The sequence below is a fragment of the Ooceraea biroi genome, chromosome 9 (assembly GCF_003672135.1).
Source record: "Ooceraea biroi isolate clonal line C1 chromosome 9, Obir_v5.4, whole genome shotgun sequence".
NCBI lineage: Eukaryota > Metazoa > Arthropoda > Insecta > Hymenoptera > Formicidae > Ooceraea > Ooceraea biroi.
In genome coordinates, this window is record NC_039514.1 from 14,726,198 (window position 1) to 14,745,497 (window position 19,300).

At 28.8% G+C, this 19,300-nt stretch overlaps 3 protein-coding genes across 6 annotated transcripts; all 3 read right to left on the reverse strand.

Annotated features, from left to right (window-relative positions):
- Nucleotides 1–3,947: 3,947 nt before the first annotated feature.
- On the reverse strand, nt 3,948–7,704 carry LOC113562603. Of its 2 annotated transcripts, XM_026972414.1 has the most exons (3): nt 5,922–7,704; nt 5,301–5,447; nt 3,948–5,162 (listed from the first exon to the last, which is right to left on the reverse strand). In XM_026972414.1, exons 1-3 carry the CDS (start codon nt 6,176–6,178, stop codon nt 4,895–4,897), a joined length of 672 nt encoding a protein of 223 aa, XP_026828215.1. In that variant the 5' UTR covers nt 6,179–7,704; the 3' UTR covers nt 3,948–4,894. The 2 variants fall into 2 exon arrangements, with proteins under 2 accessions (XP_026828215.1, XP_026828216.1); XM_026972415.1 differs by having other exon boundaries at nt 3,948–5,447.
- An 853-nt stretch (nt 7,705–8,557) lies between these two features.
- Nucleotides 8,558–14,504, reverse strand: LOC105276309. 2 transcript variants are annotated; one of them, XM_026972443.1, is made up of 8 exons: nt 13,583–14,504; nt 12,396–12,924; nt 11,677–11,942; nt 10,709–10,858; nt 10,318–10,570; nt 10,191–10,259; nt 10,023–10,112; nt 8,558–8,814 (listed from the first exon to the last, which is right to left on the reverse strand). In XM_026972443.1, exons 2-8 carry the CDS (start codon nt 12,687–12,689, stop codon nt 8,743–8,745), a joined length of 1,194 nt encoding a protein of 397 aa, XP_026828244.1. In that variant the 5' UTR covers nt 12,690–12,924; nt 13,583–14,504; the 3' UTR covers nt 8,558–8,742. The 2 variants fall into 2 exon arrangements, with proteins under 2 accessions (XP_026828244.1, XP_026828243.1); XM_026972442.1 differs by lacking the exon at nt 13,583–14,504 and having other exon boundaries at nt 8,727–8,814; nt 12,396–13,094.
- A 106-nt stretch (nt 14,505–14,610) lies between these two features.
- LOC105276030 lies at nt 14,611–17,434 on the reverse strand. Of its 2 annotated transcripts, XM_020030625.1 has the most exons (5): nt 15,784–15,894; nt 15,376–15,619; nt 15,225–15,293; nt 15,041–15,130; nt 14,611–14,723 (listed from the first exon to the last, which is right to left on the reverse strand). In XM_020030625.1, the coding sequence occupies exons 1-5, from the start codon at nt 15,801–15,803 to the stop codon at nt 14,661–14,663; spliced, it is 486 nt and encodes a 161-aa protein (XP_019886184.1). In that variant the 5' UTR covers nt 15,804–15,894; the 3' UTR covers nt 14,611–14,660. The 2 variants fall into 2 exon arrangements, with proteins under 2 accessions (XP_019886184.1, XP_019886183.1); XM_020030624.1 differs by lacking the exons at nt 14,611–14,723; nt 15,041–15,130; nt 15,225–15,293 and adding exons at nt 16,339–16,604; nt 16,734–17,434 and having other exon boundaries at nt 15,530–15,619; nt 15,784–15,947.
- Nucleotides 17,435–19,300: the final 1,866 nt, after the last annotated feature.

The window sequence follows — 19,300 nt, forward strand, 5'->3', positions numbered from 1 at the left end:
AAATACGTACGTACATACATACATATAGCGCGCAATAATGTATTCTTTTAATTAGTTATTGATTTTAAAGAGTTAAATAGTTAATGATATAGATGTATTAGGAAAAAGTTAAAAAGAAAGGTTGAAAAGAATAGTTTATTAAGAAAAGAAGAAAGACAATTTGTAATAATTTCCTTTATCTTTTTTTTATTTATTCAAGATCAGTATATTTCAAGAGTAGGTACTATATTTTAGATAGTCTGGAAGTATTTAAATTATAATAATATTGTTAATTTTCTATTATAAGCCATCTTACTCACTATGGTATTATATGGCGATACCTATATATTTTCTAATATCTGTTTGCATTATTTTAACACAATTAATTAGCAATTAATTTCGTTGTTTTTTTTTTAAATCATCCATATGTTTGATTGGTGATTTCGTTATGACATTTTAATCCGTATACTAGCAGAAGATTATTTTAACGTATCATTGTGTCATTATCTTACTTTCTGATGTAATAATTTTATCATGTTCTTTAAGCGAAAAGCTTAAGACTCCATATTATTTACAGGTACTTTAAATTGTATCATGATTATTACAAATGTTGCAATTGTAATGTAAAACTGAAAATTATATATCAGTTATATCAGTTTACCTTTACTGCCTGTAATAGTATACAAGTTGCAGTGAAAAATAACTTAGAAACTTAAAACCATTACATAGAGGAGATACACATCTAATGTAAGAGAATAATATTTTTATGTAATACTTTTACTTTAGACGGTTCTACTAACAAAAATCTTCAAAACAATTTTCTAAAGGTTTAAAATAGTGATGCAAAATTTATTTAAATTAAATTAATTTACGCTGATAAATAAAGTAGATATAAACAGATATAAACCTTGCAAATAAATTTGTGTCCAAATTGGAAGAGACCCATTCCAGTGAATTTTAACGGATAATGCATTACTTGTAGAGTAAACTGGTAAACCTATAAATGGATAAATATATCAGTAAATTTTACATACATTATACAATATTTTTTACATAATAATAAATTTTACATAATAATTTTATTTATTTACTTTATTTATGATATAATATTTTATTTTTATTTATTTTATAGTAAAACATTTTTTACCTCTTTCAAGATGTCAGCGTATCGAGTAATAGTTGTTAGATGATGAATTGTTTTGTTAATTCCATTAGCCTGCGATGCAAAATTATCATTATTGACTGTATATTTTTATTGAAAACTGCGCATAATTTTACCTTATATACGACATTATCACAGATATAATTTATAATGTAGAGTCTCATTATAAGCGAACAAGCCCACATATAACAAATAAACCAGCTCAGTAATGACATTTTTTTAAAAGACCCTTGCATTATTGTGTATAATATATGATAACAAAATGCTGTTAAGTACATAAGATAAGACGCTGTCTCAAGAGTCATCTGCATTCCGAACATCAAGTTCAATTCGCGAGCAATACGACATAATTCCAAATGAATGTGCCTGTCAAACATATGTTTTTTTACTCAACAATATAGAGGTCAAGATTAAATAAGAAATGATTTCGATAATTTTGTTAATTATGTTATCGTTAGATCAACAATAAATCAATAATCTACATAAAGGTACCACGATCGATTTACATTGAGATCCACAACATTCGTTTATGATCATTAGTTGATTCATAAATAGTAACTATAGATCTATTGCATGTCTCCAATTCCTTTTCTGCCAACAAGCATTGTACATGCTCGTTTATCTTGTCAAATCTATTACCAATGTGCCTGTGTTACACGAAATGTTTCGAAAATTATATAACATATGACATGATTTTTAATTTTAATTTAATTTTAATTTAAATGATGGGATGATAGATATTGATACATGTACTCTTAATAAATAATTATTTACAAATAATTATCTTTTTACTTTTCTAAAGTTTATTTTTGAAAGATTTTGGTGTAAATAACGGTATAATAAAAATAGAATTTATCTATCAAGTCATCATTATTATTATTATATTAATATCACTGAGAAACAGATTTGCTCAAAATTTTAAATGTTATTGTTATCTTAGAGTTTATATTTTATAAATTGATATTTATACTTTGCTAATTAATAATTGTGTTTATAAGATACCAACACAATTTGGGAAAATTTCGGATAAAAATTAATTATAGAAAAAAATATAACAACAAGAAGATATACATTAATTAGCTTTTCCAATTATTACAAATACACAAGTGTACATACCACAAAAAAATAATAAATAATAAATCCATTAATGTGTTGACGTGAATACAATGATTTGTCACGCATGCTAGAGTCAATGCCCAAAAGACACTTCGCTGATGTCCAAGCCACCAATACGTGTCATAAGCATTCATGATAAAAACATACGCAAGCCATATAATTATTCCTCGTTTTGACCAGATGCATAGTTTGTGATACGTTTTTGGAGTGCCCAGTTCTTTCAAACTATCATCTATAGCATTCAGTTTTGTCATGCAAATCGCTAATCTCTAAAATAATATTACACTATATTTAAAAACTTATTGTTATCTTCTTTTATTATCTCTGTCCATATTATATTTTTATAAAATTTTTATATAAAATGTTATTATATATTAATTAGCACAGTTAACTGACATCAAGGAATTTAAGAAATATTAATCTGACAGTTTTAATTTTACATAGAATTACATTGTTATTAAACATAAAATAATTAATTATACATCAGCTGTAGCTAGTTTGAGAGATATAATTGTTTATTGTGTAGTCGACATTAAATAATATTAATGATTGACAATTGATACATTTAAGAAAAAGAAAAGAAAGATAGAATAACTCGATGAGAGATTCACGTATTCGTATCATTGTTTATTGTACTTGCTCTTGCACACTAAAGATATCATGTAAAATTTCGCATGAAGTAAAACAAATTTTAATTTTAATTAACATTGTGTTTAAGACTATGTATATATATGTTTAACATGTTGATCGCCCACTGGATGTGTTTCCCGCGGAGCCCAATAGATTGGGACGCTGCGACGTTACTTTCATGTTTGTCGGTTCGACAGTTTTTATTTTATTATTTTAACCTATTTTCTGTTTCTTTAATTTTCTAAATGTTGCAAAGAAAATTGGAACATCATGAAACATACACATACTTTCTTAAAATTTCATCTAAATTCGGTTTATGTCTTACTATAATTGTAATAATTTTGTAGAATGTAACTAATAGATAAGTAAGTAATTATCTGGAAGTATTGTTTCGCTTGCCGCTCTGCTACGCAGTTTCATTCTGCGTCTCAAAGCGTCACCCAATAGGTGACGGGACCTCTGAGGAAACACATTGCTATCACTCAGATTTGGGTGAGGTGGCGATCAACGTGTTAATATAAATACTTGAAATATACTTGTACCTCGTGATAGTAGAAGTTCACGAAAGTGGACATAATTGTGGTAAAAATGTTAATTATCATGACAATACAGTTCATAGTAGAGAGAAATAATCCATTCAACGTAAATAAAATTGCTACATGGTAAATAATGTATATATAAAAAGACCAGAAGATCAAAGAATATAAAATACTTAAGTATGTAATCCGAATCCTTGGTTCTGGTTGTTTTATGGGATAAACGCTTACACCGATAAAGAAACATATAAGAAAGAGAGGACGCAAGGCTTGTTGTATAATGTTCGCCATAGTCATCACCGCTATGAACTAACTTTGGCTTTTAAGACCTATTCGTCCAATGTGTTACAATACGATTACGTGATAATTGTAAGTGCTTCTAATTTGCGATATGTGCATTAGAACACTTATTCATATTAAAACAATCGATTTCTTCTAACGAACACTAAAAGTGAAAGAGATAATTTATTATCAAATATTGCGTACTGCGAATTGGAAAATGCTAATTTATTTCTTGCATGTATGTTTGTATGAAGGATATGCATTTATTATTGTTCATATTAATATTATACATATACTTGCAAAATTGCATTCTTATAGGTATTGAGCTTACATATTTAATATATGGTTATTGTTTTAGTGTTGTAATTTCATACATCTATTTAACCAATGTTTTATGAATCTAAATATCACATTTAATCGACAAATGTAATTATGAAAAGTAATGTTAATACTTTTTCTTAATATTTATTGTTTTTAGAGAATTTAGTAGTTCTATTATTTCTATCATAGCAAAATGTTTAAATGTCAAATGTCAGATTGATAGGTACTTTCATCTGTATCATAATCATCACAAATGTTGCAATAGTGATGCAGAACTGAAAAAGATATATTAATGTAGTTTTAATGTTTGTAATAGTACATATTTACGTAACGGTACAAAATAAGTTAAAAACTAAGAATTATAAGATTTTTATATGTATATATTTATTTCTAATATTTATATGTAATGTGAAAGAATAGTATTATACTAATCAATCTAATAATTGAGATAGCGTCCTCAAAATAATTTTATTAAGATAACTTTCTAAAGTTTTGACAGTTATACTAGATATGATGTGTGTGTGTGTGTGTGTGTGTGTGTGTGTGTGTGCAATAATTAAATAACAAACAAGAATAAATGTAAGTATAAACCTTCCAAAAAAACTTTTGACCAAATTCGAAGAGACCCATTCCAGTGAATTTTAATGGATGATGTATTGCTTGTAAAATAAACTGGCAAATCTGTAAATAAATAATTAAAACTATTATATTTTAAATAATTTACTTCGCTTGCTTTGTGTTGTCACAACATTTTTTTACCTCTTCCCATATATCAGCGTATCGCATGACATGTGTCAGTTGATCAATTGTTTTGTTAATGCCATTAGCCTGAAATTGATGATTAATTATTATTGAATGCATATTTTTATTAAAAATGGCGTTTTACCTTGTATCTCACACTGTCACAGATATAATTTATAATGTATAGCCTTATTATAAATAAAGAAGTCCAAACACATATCATAAACCAGTCAAAGAACGACAAATCCTTTCGATATTCGTACTTTATGAATAAGAACATATGATAACAAAACGCTGTTAAATATAGAAGATAAGATGCTGTTTGAAGAGTCATCTTCATTCCGAACATTAAGTTTAATTCACGGGCGATGCGATGTAATTCTAAGTAAAGGTGCCTGTAAAAACGTATTTGGTTTTATCACGCAACACAGAAGTTATAACAGCTTAGAAGAAATAGTTTTTTATTATTTATTGCTTAATTGTTACATAACAAATTATTAAACTATGCAATATTAATACGTTTATCGTTTTACATTGTGGTCCAAAACACTTGTTTGTAATTATTGGTTGATTTATTAATGGCGATTATTGGTCTATTCCATGTATACCTCATCCCTAATTCCTTTCCCACCAGACATTTTATATGCTCGTGTACTTTATCAAATCTATTACCGACATACCTGCATTGTAAGATATGTCAGAGATTATAAAATACGATAAAAAGCAGAACTTTTAAGTTAAATGGTAAATCATGCGTGCACACAACGATAAATGACATTTAATAAGTTTATAAATATTTCTTCAATTTTATTTTGCTTATTTTGTTTAAGAAAATATTTTAACATAAATAACGATGTAAAAGATAAGATATTAATTTGGAAAAGTTCCAACAATCTGAAGAAGATCCTTTTTAAGGTTCATTGAATAAATTCTTTAAAAATACTGAACTTATTGTTTTAATAATAATTGTTAAATAATAATTGCCTATTATAAATTAATTGTATTCTATCAACTAATGAATATATCTTATAATATATTTACAGAGAAAATAACATAACCAATCGTATTTATACACAGAGAAAAAGATCTTAGAAGAATTACGAACAGAATACATGATACTCTAATTTACTATTATAAATATATGTTGCACATACCACAACAAAATAACAACTAAACAATCCACTAATATGTTGACATGAGTGGAATAATGTACTATGCCTGACAGGACTAGTGCCCAAAAAATACTTATGTATTGGGCATAATATTGTACATTATAGATATTCATGAGAAAAACGTATATGAACCATCCAATTATTATTTGCTTTGACCACATGAATATCTGTTTATCCATTTTCGGAGTGCCGAGTTGTTCTAAAGTGTTGTCCACAGCGTCAAGTTTAATCATACACATCTCAAATTTCTAAAATAATATTAGGCAATAATATAATACATATCAAGGTTTCTATTATATTTCTGCAACTATTCTAAATATAAAACATAATTATGTAACATCTGTTAACAAATATATAGCATATTACTTTAGCTATTTGAATATTATGTAAAGTTATATGTAAAGTGCTAACTGTGATCTGACACAAAAAAACTATATTCTATACAGAGTATCCCACTCGAGCCGAAACACCTTTCGCCCACAGATAGATCTCGTCAAATTGAATAAAAAGTCATGTACTTTGCAATCACGTAAATTTTGAGATATGAATAAAAGAAGATTAGTGAATCCGTACGTGAGATACAGTGAGATAAATCTTGTAGGAACAACTTTTGACGTCTAAAAGTCGTGCCAAGACACGTGCCACCACGTACGTGATTAATTGCAAAACGATATAAGACAGTTTAGTACAGTTTAACGAGATCTACCTGTAGGAGAGTGATTGGACACGCGAGATACCCTGTATAAGTACATATGAGTGCAAAATTAACGTCAATACTGAAAATATAGTTATACCTTGTGATAATAGAAACCTACGAAACTGGATGTAATTGTGGCAAGTATATTAATCATTAAGACAATAAAATTAATAACAGTAAAAAATATTCTTTGCAGGGTAAATACAGTTGTCACATAGTAAAGGACGTATATATAAAGAGACCAAAATGTCAAAGAATACAGTATACTTAAGTATGTAACCCATCGAATCCTTAAGTGTGGTTGTTTTATGGGATAAGCACCTAAACCAATGACAAAACACGTGAGAAAAAGAGGACGCAAAGCTTGTTGTATAGTGATCGTCATGATCATCACCACTGTGAATGAACTCTGAATGTCTGTTGATGCTTATTCGCCGGATACATTACGATTACGTGTCGATAGTCTGATGATGGTTGAATCCTTGTATTAGCGACATATGTTACGGTACTTACGTATATTAAAACGATTGATCTGTTTTGACAAATGAGAGAGAAAAAAAATTATTTCTCATCAAATTATGCCGATCACTTAGGTGATGTTATTAGTCCATATGTCGCTTGCTTTCCTGTACGAAGTAAATGCATGGACTTATTTTTGCTATTGTTATGTAACTTTTGTTGTTATATATACTATTTTATTATCATACTATTTTATGCAATTATGTGCACAAGAAAATCAGTAAAGACTCATAATATATTATAAAATAATGTACAATTTACTATAAGTAATAAAGCTTTTTAATTATCAATATTAACTCATCTTTAAGAAAATGACAATAATTTTGATAAAAAACAGTGAAAAAAGAAAAGAAAACAGAAAAGTAAATTTTTATTATTTTAAAAGTATATTTTTTAAGAGAAAAAAAGTATATAAAGAAATATAATAATATGTAGCATAAAGATATTGTAGCATATAGTAAAACAGGATAATATAATAACCAGCTTTTATGATAAACTAAAGATTTTCATCTCTGAATTTCTATAATTTCTATAATTTCGATAATTATATAATTTATAATATTAAAGAATATTAAATCTATAAAATTAAGAAATAAAATAAAACTAACAAGAAAAGATAAATCTAAATAAATAAGACTAATCATAAAAAATTTATTTAGTTTATTTAGTTCTCAATCATTTACTTTTTATTTATTGTTTAATTACTCTTAAACTATTTCTTACTTCTTTCCAAGGAATAGCTGAAATTATACGATACGCTAGAAACGTATGTCACGCTGGGCAGTACACGAAAACAAATTCGATCCCACGACTTCTTCCATGTCTTGTCGTGATGAACTTTAGAACCGCAGCCTTCGACGCGCAGTGGGCGAAAATCGAAATGAAGGAAGTAACAGTGGTCGGATTCCGATGATTAAATATTTATATTTTTCTATTAAAAAATAATTAATGAAATGTATCCTATCATTCTTTATGATCGGAATGTTTTTTCATTTAAAATCCAGTCCGAGACTGAAGTGACGACTTCGCCCCGGCAATTTTGACATTTCACTTTTGCACCTGTGTCGTTTTTATTCTATACCGGGTGAACAAAGCGACGTAGACCAAAAATGCCCATATACATTTTGTAGCCAAGAGTTCAATTTTTACACTACGTTTCACAAAAATTATTTATTTTGTTAAAAATCAGCACCGAAAAAAAAGTGACTTCGCCCCGGTCTCTCCTATATGTAAGTTTAAAGTACAAAATACAAAAATACAAAGACACAATACAAAATAAAATAAAAATAACGCAACCAAACATAAATTATATTTTATATGCACTCACGCGCGCGCATACATACATCCTCACACACGCACACACAATCACAAAATACATATAAATTACAAAATTGCATTCTTATATTGAGCTTACATATTTAATACATATTTATTGTTTTAGTGTACTTTCATATATCTATATTTAACTAATGTTATATGAATCTGAATGTAACATTTAATCGGCATAATTATAAAACATAATGTTAATATCTTCTCCCGATATTTATTGTTTTCAGAGAATTTAGTAGTTCTTTCATAGCAAAATGTTTAAATGCCAATATTGACAGGTACTTTCATCTGTATCATAAGTATCACAAATGTTGCAATAGTGATGCAAAACTGAAAAAGATATATTAATAGATATATTAAAGATATATTAATAGATATATTAAAGATATAGAGAATCCCCTATTATGAGATATACTCCTAATATAAGATAATGGAGTTTCTGCTAAACTAGTGAGCACTATCTGTTAATTCCACCATAAACTTATTACTCTTGGTGTAAAATGTATTTAGTGAAAAATTCATTGTTCGTTATTGCGTTTAGCTTTTGCAAGAAAAGGTTTGTGAAATTGTGAACATGTCAAAGAAACTTAAGGTAAGTCTTTAAACCTTGTTTATTACATAATAAAGAAATGGTTGGCAATAAATTCAGTATGCAATGATAGAGTAGAATCGTAGTAACAGGAAAATACGCGATTTGTTGAATTGCTTAATTGTAGAGGTTAGATTTCATGATCGCGGAACCGCTGGGCGTGTGGCTCGTATAATGAGATATTCAGGGTACTCTTAATATGAGATACTTATTGCTCGAATATGAAGAGTATATAGTGTAATAAAAAGAAAGAAAATACTACGTTAAGGGTAAAGAAAAGTTAATACGAATTTATATTACGAATTTTTGTGTATTTAATTTTTATAGAATCTGACTATGGAGGTTAGAGAAACGAGGAAGCGTTGACAGTGGAATCGTGAAGATTTGGCGAAGGCTGTGGCAGCAGTATTTTTATAAAAATATCTAATAAAGTTTTTTACTTGCAATACTGATGTATTTTGCACTTTTAACACCGATTTCTCAAGGTATCTTATATTAGGAGCACACTTTCACGATTTGCGTAAAGCTCTTTTTTCAAATTTTTTTAATTTTCCAAAAAAATAATATTTAAATTAGATTTTTCATTTCACCAACCTAAAGCTTATTAAATTCTCTTCAAGAGAACGTATTACATTTTTAAATTCTGCCTATAGATTTCCTTACATTCGGCAAAATCGATATGGTATCTCATAATCGGGGACTTTCCTCTATTAATAGATATATTAAAGATATATTTTTAGTGTTTGCAATAGTACATTTAAGTAACGGTACAAAATAAGTTAAAAACTAAGAATTATTATAAGATATTTATATGTAATGTGAAAGAATAGTATTATAATAATAAATCTAATAACAAAGATAGCGTCTTCAAAATAATTTTCTAAATGTTTGATAGTTATATCAGATATGATGCAATAATTAACAAAACATAATAAATGCGGATATAAACCTTCCAAAAAAACTTTTGACCAAATTCGAAGAGACCCATTCCAGTAAATTTTAATGGATGATGCATTGCTTGTAGAATAAACTGGTAAATCTGTAAATAAGTAATTAAAACTATTATATTTTAAATAATTTATTTCGCTTGCTTTGTGTTGTTATAACATTCTTTTACCTCTTTCCATATATCAGCGTATCGCATAACATGTGTCAGTTGATCAATTGTTTTGTCAATACCATTAGCCTGAAATTTATGATCAATTATTATTGAATGCATATTTTTATTAAAAATGGCGTTTTACCTTGTATTTCACACTGTCACAGATATAATTTATAACGTATAGCCTTATTATAAATGAAGAAGCCCAAAGAAATGTCATAAACCAGTCAAGGGACGAAAACTCATTTAAATATTTGTCATACGTTATAAAGAAGAACATATGATAACAAAACGCTGTTAAATATAGAAGATAAGATGCTGTTTGAAGAGTCATCTTCATTCCGAACATTAAGTTTAAGTCACAGGAGATGCGATGTAATTCTAAGTAAAGGTGCCTGTAAAAACGTATTTGGTTTTATCACACAACACAGAAGTTATAACGGCTTAGAAGAAATAGTTTTTTATTATTTATTGCTTAATTGTTACATAACAAATTATTAATCTATGCAATATTAATACGTTTATCGTTTTACATTGTGGTCCAAAACACTTGTTTGTAATTATTGGTTGATTTATTAATGGCGATTATTGATTTATTCCATGGACGCCTTATCCCTAATTCCTTTCCCACCAATAGACATTTTATATGCTCGTGTACTTTATCAAATCTATTACCGACATACCTGCATTGTAAGATATGTCACAGTTTATAAAATACTATAAAAAGCTGAACTTTTAATTTAAATGGTAAATCATGCGCACGCACAACGATAAATGACATTTAATAAGTTTATAAATATTTCTTCAATTTTATTTTGTTTATTTCTTTTTAAGAAAATATTTTAGTATAAATATAAAAAAATATTAGGTTGGAAAATTTCCATCAATCTGAAGAAAATCCTTTGTAAGGTTTATTGAATAAATTCTTTAAAAATAAACTTACTATTTTACTATTTTAAGAATTCCGTATTATAAATTACTTTCTGTAAACTAATGAATATATCTTATAATTTATGATTTTATAACTTATGATTTTCGCAATACTAACCGAGCTATTAACGATTAAAGTAAACGAATGAGAGCGCGGCTCGTGCAGCGAGGCCTGGTACGGCTTGTAACTCTGTCAATTTTGCGAGTTTCGACTTAAAAATTTAACCACATATTTCCAAGACTTCAATCTTTCAGAAAATGTAAAAAAATCGATTTTTTCGACCCAACAAAGTAAAAATCCTCCTTAATTACGGCTTAATTAGTGAAGCAGTGGCGCACCTCAGGGATGCCTCGCTGCACGAGTTGCGCTCTCATTTATTTACTTTAATCGTTAATAACTCGGTTATTATTGCGAAAATCGCAAAATGGTACAGGACTTTTCGATTCATTGTCAACTAACATAAGTCCAAACTATAACGGGTAGTTCCGGAGTTATGAAATACCTTGTAGAATTACGAACAGCATACATGATTTACTCTAATTTACTATTATAAATACATGTTGTACATACCACAAAAGAATAATAAATAAAACATCCACTAATATGTTCACATGAGTACCATAAAGTATTATGACTGACAGGATTAGTGCCCAAAAAACACTCATGTGTTGGGCATAGTTTTGTACATAATAAATATTTAAGGTAAAACTGTATAGGAACCATCCAATTATTATTTGTTTTGACCACATGAATATCCTTTTATGCATTTTCGGAGTACCGAGTTGTTCTAAAGTGTCGTCCACAGCGTCAAGTTTAATCATACACATCTCAAATTTCTAAAATAATATTAAGCAATAATATAATACATATCAATGTTTCTACTATTTCTGCAAATATTTTAAATATGAAACACATAATAATGTAACATCTTTTTACAAATATATATAGTATATTACTTTGGGTATTTGAATATTAGTAAAGTTATGCTGCGATCTGACACAAAAAAAACTATATTCTATATATGTAGTTAAATCTAATTTTCACAAATAAAACTTTATGTGATATATGAACATAACATATATAAATATATAACATATTTGTATATACGTTAAATTATATATGTATATACACATACATACATACGTATATACAAATATTGTATATAGTATATAATACTGTATATAATAAATAATACTATATAATACAGTCACGCATATATATGTGCATATGAGTATATATGAATGCATATGAGTGCACAATTAATGTCAATACTAAAAATATAGTTGTACCTTGTGATAGTAGAAACCTACGAAACTGGATGTAATTGTGGCAAGAATATTAATCACTGTGATAATAAAGCTAATAATAGTGAAAAATATTCTTTCCAGGGTAAATAAAGTTGTCACATAATAAGTAACGTATATATAAAGAGACCACACTGTCAAAGAATATAGTATACTTAAGTATGTAACCCATCGAATCCTTAAATGTGGTTGTTTTATGGGATAAGCGCCTAAACCAATGACAAAACACGTGAGAAAAAGAGGACGCAAAGCTTGTTGTATAGTGATCGTCATGATCATCACCACTGTGAATGAACTCTGAATGTCTGTTGATGCTTATTCGCCGGATACATTACGATTACGTGTCGATAGTCTGATGATGGTTGAATCCTTGTATTAGCGACATATGTTACGGTACTTACGTATATTAAAACGATTGATCTGTTTTGACAAATGAGAGAGAAAAAAAATTATTTCTCATTGAATTATGCCGATCACTTAGGTAATGCTATTAGTCCATATGTCGCTTGCTTTCCTGTACGAAGTAAATGCAGTTATGTACTTTTTGCTATGTATTGCTGTGTATGTAACTTTCATTGTTATGTGTATAATATTTCATGCGGTCATGCACAAGAAAATCAATAAACAATTATAAGATATTATAAAATAATCTACTATAAATATTGAAGAAGCTTTTTAATTATCAATTGTTATTATTAATATTATTTTTATTAACTCATCTGTAAGAAAATAACGATAATTTTGAGGAAAAAAAGAAAAAGATACAGAAATATAAATGTTTTTTAAGAGAGAAAAAAGTATATAAAGTTACACACTTTATATATGTAAAGTATGATAATAATTTACATTTTTACTTTATTCTCAATATAAAAAATGTTTTATAGATGTTTATAATATTCTATTAATATAAGATATAAATTTATATTGAGTATACATATATGCATACACGAAAAGTGCATAAAATGCTATTTTAAAATAATATTTTACAGAAATGTGTACACGGTGATTTGAACACTAAAATACGTAGCTACAGTTGCTATTAAAATACATATTATTGGCGTCGCGAGATAACAATATTATAGAAAGAGAAAAATTAAGATATTATACAGTAGATATCCATAAACAAACCATATAGATAGTCAAAGAATACGAAAAAGAACTTAAATACTCACTTCAGTCAATCATCGGTCTTGACTTAAAGGAATAGACACTTAAAACAATAATATAGCACGAAAAGTAGCAAGGCCTGTTGGAGCGTGGTGAATTTATCCACCGTAAACTAACACCTAGTAACCGATAAAATTGCTGGTCACGTCACAATTGCGTCGATTCACCATGCTAGTATTTTTTATAATTTGATATTCATTACGCAGCACTCAGGTGTATTAAAACAATCGATCCGCATTGATAAATAACAGAGATAGTCTATTCAATTTTGCATGTTGCGAAGCATTGAAAAGCGATGTTACTAATTCATTTCTTTTAGAAGTAGACGCAAAGTAGACATTATTCAAGAGGTTTTTATATAAAGCAATTTTCATGTAATATGACATAATACGCTACGTGAGACATATAACACTCAAGAAGCACGAATAATACATGTGTGATGGTCTCATTTTCCTAATTTTTTTTATTTCAATCAATTTAATCAATTTGATGTAATAATATGATAACGTGATTAACAAAGACAGAGAAAGGGAGAGAATAAAAAAAAGAGAGATATAACATGTAAAGAGTTTTAATAGATATTACTTTATACAGTTACACACATACGCGCGCGCGCATACACACTTTAGAATATTTTTAAATCCTAAGATTTAAAAATAGTCTAAACAATTATGACAATAAATCAACTATATTTATATATGTATTACTCTTCCTAGTTTTTAAAATATCATGGAATTATATAGTTTAATTATAATTATTCAGATTCGAAATTATTTAAAAATTATTTTAAAATATTCTCTGTTTCCCTTAACTTTTTTAAGTATTCTCTAAATATTCTCCAGAACAATAAAATAGAATTAAAATGAAAAAGAATTGATATAAAATTTATTATATAACAAAGTAAAATAAGTATATGTTTATAATCTCTACATGTGAAACGTATATTTTTTATTAATATATATTGTACATATTATATATAAATTTATTATACAAATAATGATTTTATATAATGTTTTATTTTTATTCTTAAAATATTATTTTAATTTTTTTAAAATACTTTTTTAAAAGTCAAAGTTAGTTGTATTAAATATAAGTAGTAGACATCTGTATCATGAGGATTGCAAATGTTATTATTGTCACGAAGAACTGGAAAAAAGGAAAAAAATGGAAATTCAATTTCCATGCAGACAGTTTCAGTATAAGGTAAATGAGACTTATTTTAGTGCACCATTACTGTTAATTTACATTTAACGTATTATTTTATATTCGCACGCCCATGCATGTGTAGTAAATCATGTTACATTCTTATGTTAAACGCGCGCACGAATATAATAATAAAAATATTCTATAATATTTGATCACAGAAAATACAATGACATCCTTTTATGGTTTACGATATGTGATATGAGAGAGATACTGAAGTGTAAAGAAATGTGAAAAAGTTAATTTAGAGAGACACCAACTTTCCATAGGAAACCATTGCCAAAATAAAAAAGACCCAGTCCAGTGAATTTCAAGGGATGATGCATTACTTGCAATACAAATTGATAAATCTGCGAACACAAATTAGCAATTTAGGGTTATTAATATAGGGTTATTAAACGAATTAACAATTATTTCCATTATTACTAAGATCTTATTTTATACCTCGCTTCGAAGATCAGCATATCGAGGAATATCTGCTAATTGATGAATTATCTGATCGATTTTGTTAGCCTGAAATATTGCAACAAGATAACATTAATAAATGTTTTATATTTATTAATATTTTTACGTAGAAAGTTACGTATCAATTTACTTTAGCACAGACGCTCTCACAGACGTAATTTAAGCAGAAAAGCCTAATCACATATATAAATGCCCAGATGAAGATATCAAGCCATTCGGTAATCATTGAGAGATCAAAATAATGACGATATAGGATAAGGAAATGACATAATCTTGTCAGGTATATCAAATAAGCTGTCACTTCTATAGTCATTTGTATTCCGAACATTGAGTTTAATTCACGAGCGATTTGACACAATTCTAAGTGGAGATGCCTATAAAAAAATAAAATCTATTAGTGAGGATGTAAATAGAGTTATTTATTTAAGCTATTTGTCTATTATTCGGACAAATTAAATCTTTAGTTAAATCTCAAGTACGCCACTTTTATTGTCCAATTAGGTTCAATTCAGTGATCTATGCGAGTATATTCGTGTACCGATTTACATTACGGTCCATAGCACGCGCTTGTAATTGTCAGGATACATGATATATTGACGAGTAGTCACAGTTCTTCTCCATGTACGTTTTACTTTATGTTCCTGCTTCACCAGCAGATATTTCATGTGTTCATATATCTCGTCAAATCTGGTGCCAATGTACCTACATTCATGAAATATAAATTGTTAATGATAATTAGTAGAGCATTAATATAAATTGGCTAGCTCTCTTGTCGCAGATGTAATCCTGTTATAAGACAGTGTATAAATATTTATAATCAAACTGTTTTAGAATTATGAATTTTATGAAATATATGAAACACATTTATTATTTTTATTGTCATATGTGTGTGTGTATTCTCTTCTCTCTATTTTTGAATTGAGAAACTTTATATAAAATATTAAAATTTCTTTAATCATTTTAGTGAAAATATTTAAATATATCAATAAAAAATATATCAATAATATGAAGATATTAAAACTAATTTAATTATTATATAAAAGTTTATAGTGAGAGAAAGTTTTTATATGAATATTCCAAATAATATACTAACCATATAAGAGTCATAAATATCAAATCCATAAGCATATTCACATGCTCATGATGATTTACAATGTAGGGCAGAACTACGATTTGATTATCGTTTGTCACACGTAACCACCATGTTGTATCAATTGTATCCGCTATAAATCTGCATATGCACCATCCAATTAATGTCCAGTTTGAACAAGTGTGCAGCTTTCCATATACGTTTTGAGTGCCTAGTTCCTTTAGCGTATCATCTATAGCAGCAAGTCTTTTGAAGAATATTCGGAATCTCTGTACAATGTCAGACAAGAAATACATATATCGATCTTTTACGATATTTGAAAACAAAAATTTCTTTAATTCGTTGTGTTAACGGATTCAATTAATTTGAATTTCGAATGTACGCCCATGTATATATACCTTATGTTGATATAAGTTCATGATAATAAATGTCACGGTGGTGAGAGCAGTAATCTGCAAATTGACTATAGTAGATAGCGTTAGAAACCACTTTTCGGTTTTCAACATAACCACAGCGTAATAATAAAGAAACCAATAAGCGATCCATATTGTCAGATTGTAGAGTATACTTAAATAAAATTTCTTCGGGGAGTAGACACCTAGACCAACAACGGAGGCGGTCAGAAGCAAAGGTTGCAGAGCCTGTTCTATGGTAGTTGCCATAGTCATCACTGTCACGTTTTCTGTCATAAACTGACATCACGCGTCTCTTGTAACTCGATCGGCCGACATATACCTCATTTATCAGAGCGATAGAATAATACATAGTTGGATCAATGCATTAACGCCATCCATCATTTAATTCCTTCATAAACATACGCGATGACATAGTCGATTGAGGCCGCCAGACATTATTACTGTCAACGATTGGTATACAATATTTAACTTACGGATAGTCAATTCAGATCTTGATATAAAAATTATACGGCTAGTAGAAATAAAAAAACGATATCTTTTATAGTGAATGGGTATCTGTGGAAGCATGTTAGACATATCATCGCGAACTACATAATCAATATCCATTTTACTGAATTTAGATTTTATGATATTCTTTGGGCGTTCCGAACTTTTTCAAAGTAGCGTCCACAAAACCCAGCTTTCTTATGCACATAAAAAATTTCTAGGATGTAAGAATATAATATACAGGTGAGGCACCTAAAACAGGCCACCTGAATATCTCGGCTGTTATTGGTGATAGAAAAAAATGTGTCAGACCAAACTTGCATGGTTTCGAGGGACACATAATTTGTTCTAAATAGTTTTTTATTAGGTGGACTCGTAGAGGTCATATGAAGGTCAACTTCGTTTTTTTAAATGGTATGATATGTTTTTTTATGTACCATCTAGTAGAGCGTTTGAAAATGCGCACATTGATCTACGGGTCAAAGTCATTCAAGGTCACTGAAGGCTAAAATTTCTAAGTGCTAGAACTTTTTCATTTCTGAGTTTACGGTATTTTCAATAGCAGAGAACTCTAGGCAATATAAAAAATATAGATATCAACAATTCCGAACTTCTCGGAAAAGAAAAAGTTTCTAACGGCTAGAACTTTTTCATTTCTGAATTTACGGTATTTTCAATAGCAGAGAACTCTAGGCAATATAAAAAATAATGATATCATCAACTCAGAACTTCGCGGAAAAAGAAAAAATTTCTAAGGGTTAGAACTTTTTCATTTCTGAGTTTACAGTATTTTTAATAGCAGAGAACTCTAGGCAATATAAAGTAAATTATTTTCCCTTGCAGTTGGCCTTCAGTGACCTTGAATGATTTTGACCCGTAGATCAATGTGCGCATCTTCAAACGCTCTACTAGATAGTACATATTATACCATTTAATAAAACGAAGTTGACCTTCATATGACTTCTACGCGTCCACCTGATAAAAAACTATTGAGAACAAATTATGTGTCCCTCGAAACGATGCAAGTTTGGTCTGACACATTTTTTTCTATCATCAATAACAGCCGAGATATTCAGGTGGCCTGTTTTAGGTGCCTCACCCTGTATATAATATAATAGAATTCTTCTCTCTTATGAAAGAAACATGTAACAGTGCATGTACTATGAAATCATAATTTATGAAAAATCTTTTTAAACTCTTTAATATTTTATTTTGCATGAAATATGTATTATGCGTAGTGTACAGGGTGGGGAAAAATTATTGGTCAAGCTTTCGCCAGTCGATTCTACTCGTCGAGATCGCCAACATTGCATCATAAACATGGTGCCGCAAAATTAACTTTCAAGGTCATTTTCAATGTTAAATTTTTTTATTGGCTTAGTCGATTCTACTCGTCGAGCTGAACAAAAGTCTCAAAGGGACCATATGCCGGAAATCAATATTTCATAGAGAAATCTTCGTTTGAAGTTTTTAGAAGCCAAAAAATTTCGTAAAATTAATTGTGATGAATGTAAAATCTGCTTAATCTACTCTTAACGCTACCCAGGAACAACGAAGTGGGCGTGGTAGATTTTTGTTCCCTTCGGGGTATCTTGGTACCCAGTAACATTTCAACGGCTGTTGGTTCCTTAAAGCAACGGTCATTTGCCTCGGAGAGGAATAATATATCGCTCCATAAGACATTCGTTACTTGTGCTTAAGAAGCTTTCCATCCATATCCAGACCTTTTTCGTGATTATTAGAAGACCGCCGCTGATCTTGAATCAATTTTCAGTGTAAAATAAAAAAAATTGTTTTAATTTTTTACCAAATTTTTTCTAAGAATAACGTTGCTGTAGCATGCCTCGACGTGATGGCCGTGATCGGGCGCTTCGGGATGGGCGTGACCAACGTCTAATGCTTCGAGCAATTGATCGTGCTCATGGTAATTACACACGAGCACGAGCTCTTTATGCTAGTTGGTTGCGACGCCAAGCTAATGGCAGACCATTACGTCCAGGGTCCGTGCCTGATCGTCGAGAATTTCAACGACTCGATGAACGATTACATGATCAGGAGCAAAT

Excerpts from the sequence above, each read along its gene's own strand:
- LOC105276030 (XM_020030624.1), bottom strand. The coding sequence starts at position 17,024 with ATGACAGAAAACGTGACAGTGATGACTATGGCAACTACCATAGAACAG. Across the intron at positions 16,605-16,733 it reads TGAACTTATATCAACATAAG|AGATTCCGAATATTCTTCAA; the intron begins GTATATATACAT and ends GACATTGTACAG. Across the intron at positions 15,948-16,338 it reads ATATTTATGACTCTTATATG|GTACATTGGCACCAGATTTG; the intron begins GTTAGTATATTA and ends TCATGAATGTAG.
- LOC113562603 (XM_026972414.1), bottom strand. The coding sequence starts at position 6,178 with ATGTGTATGATTAAACTTGACGCTGTGGACAACACTTTAGAACAACTC. Across the intron at positions 5,448-5,921 it reads TTAGTTGTTATTTTGTTGTG|GTATGTCGGTAATAGATTTG; the intron begins GTATGTGCAACA and ends CTTACAATGCAG. Across the intron at positions 5,163-5,300 it reads CAAGTGTTTTGGACCACAAT|GCACCTTTACTTAGAATTAC; the intron begins GTAAAACGATAA and ends ACGTTTTTACAG.
- LOC105276309 (XM_026972443.1), bottom strand. The coding sequence starts at position 12,689 with ATGATCATGACGATCACTATACAACAAGCTTTGCGTCCTCTTTTTCTC. Across the intron at positions 10,859-11,676 it reads TTATTTATTATTCTTTTGTG|GTATGTCGGTAATAGATTTG; the intron begins GTATGTACAACA and ends CTTACAATGCAG. Across the intron at positions 8,815-10,022 it reads GTCAAAAGTTTTTTTGGAAG|TTTTGCATCACTATTGCAAC; the intron begins GTTTATATCCGC and ends TATCTTTTTCAG.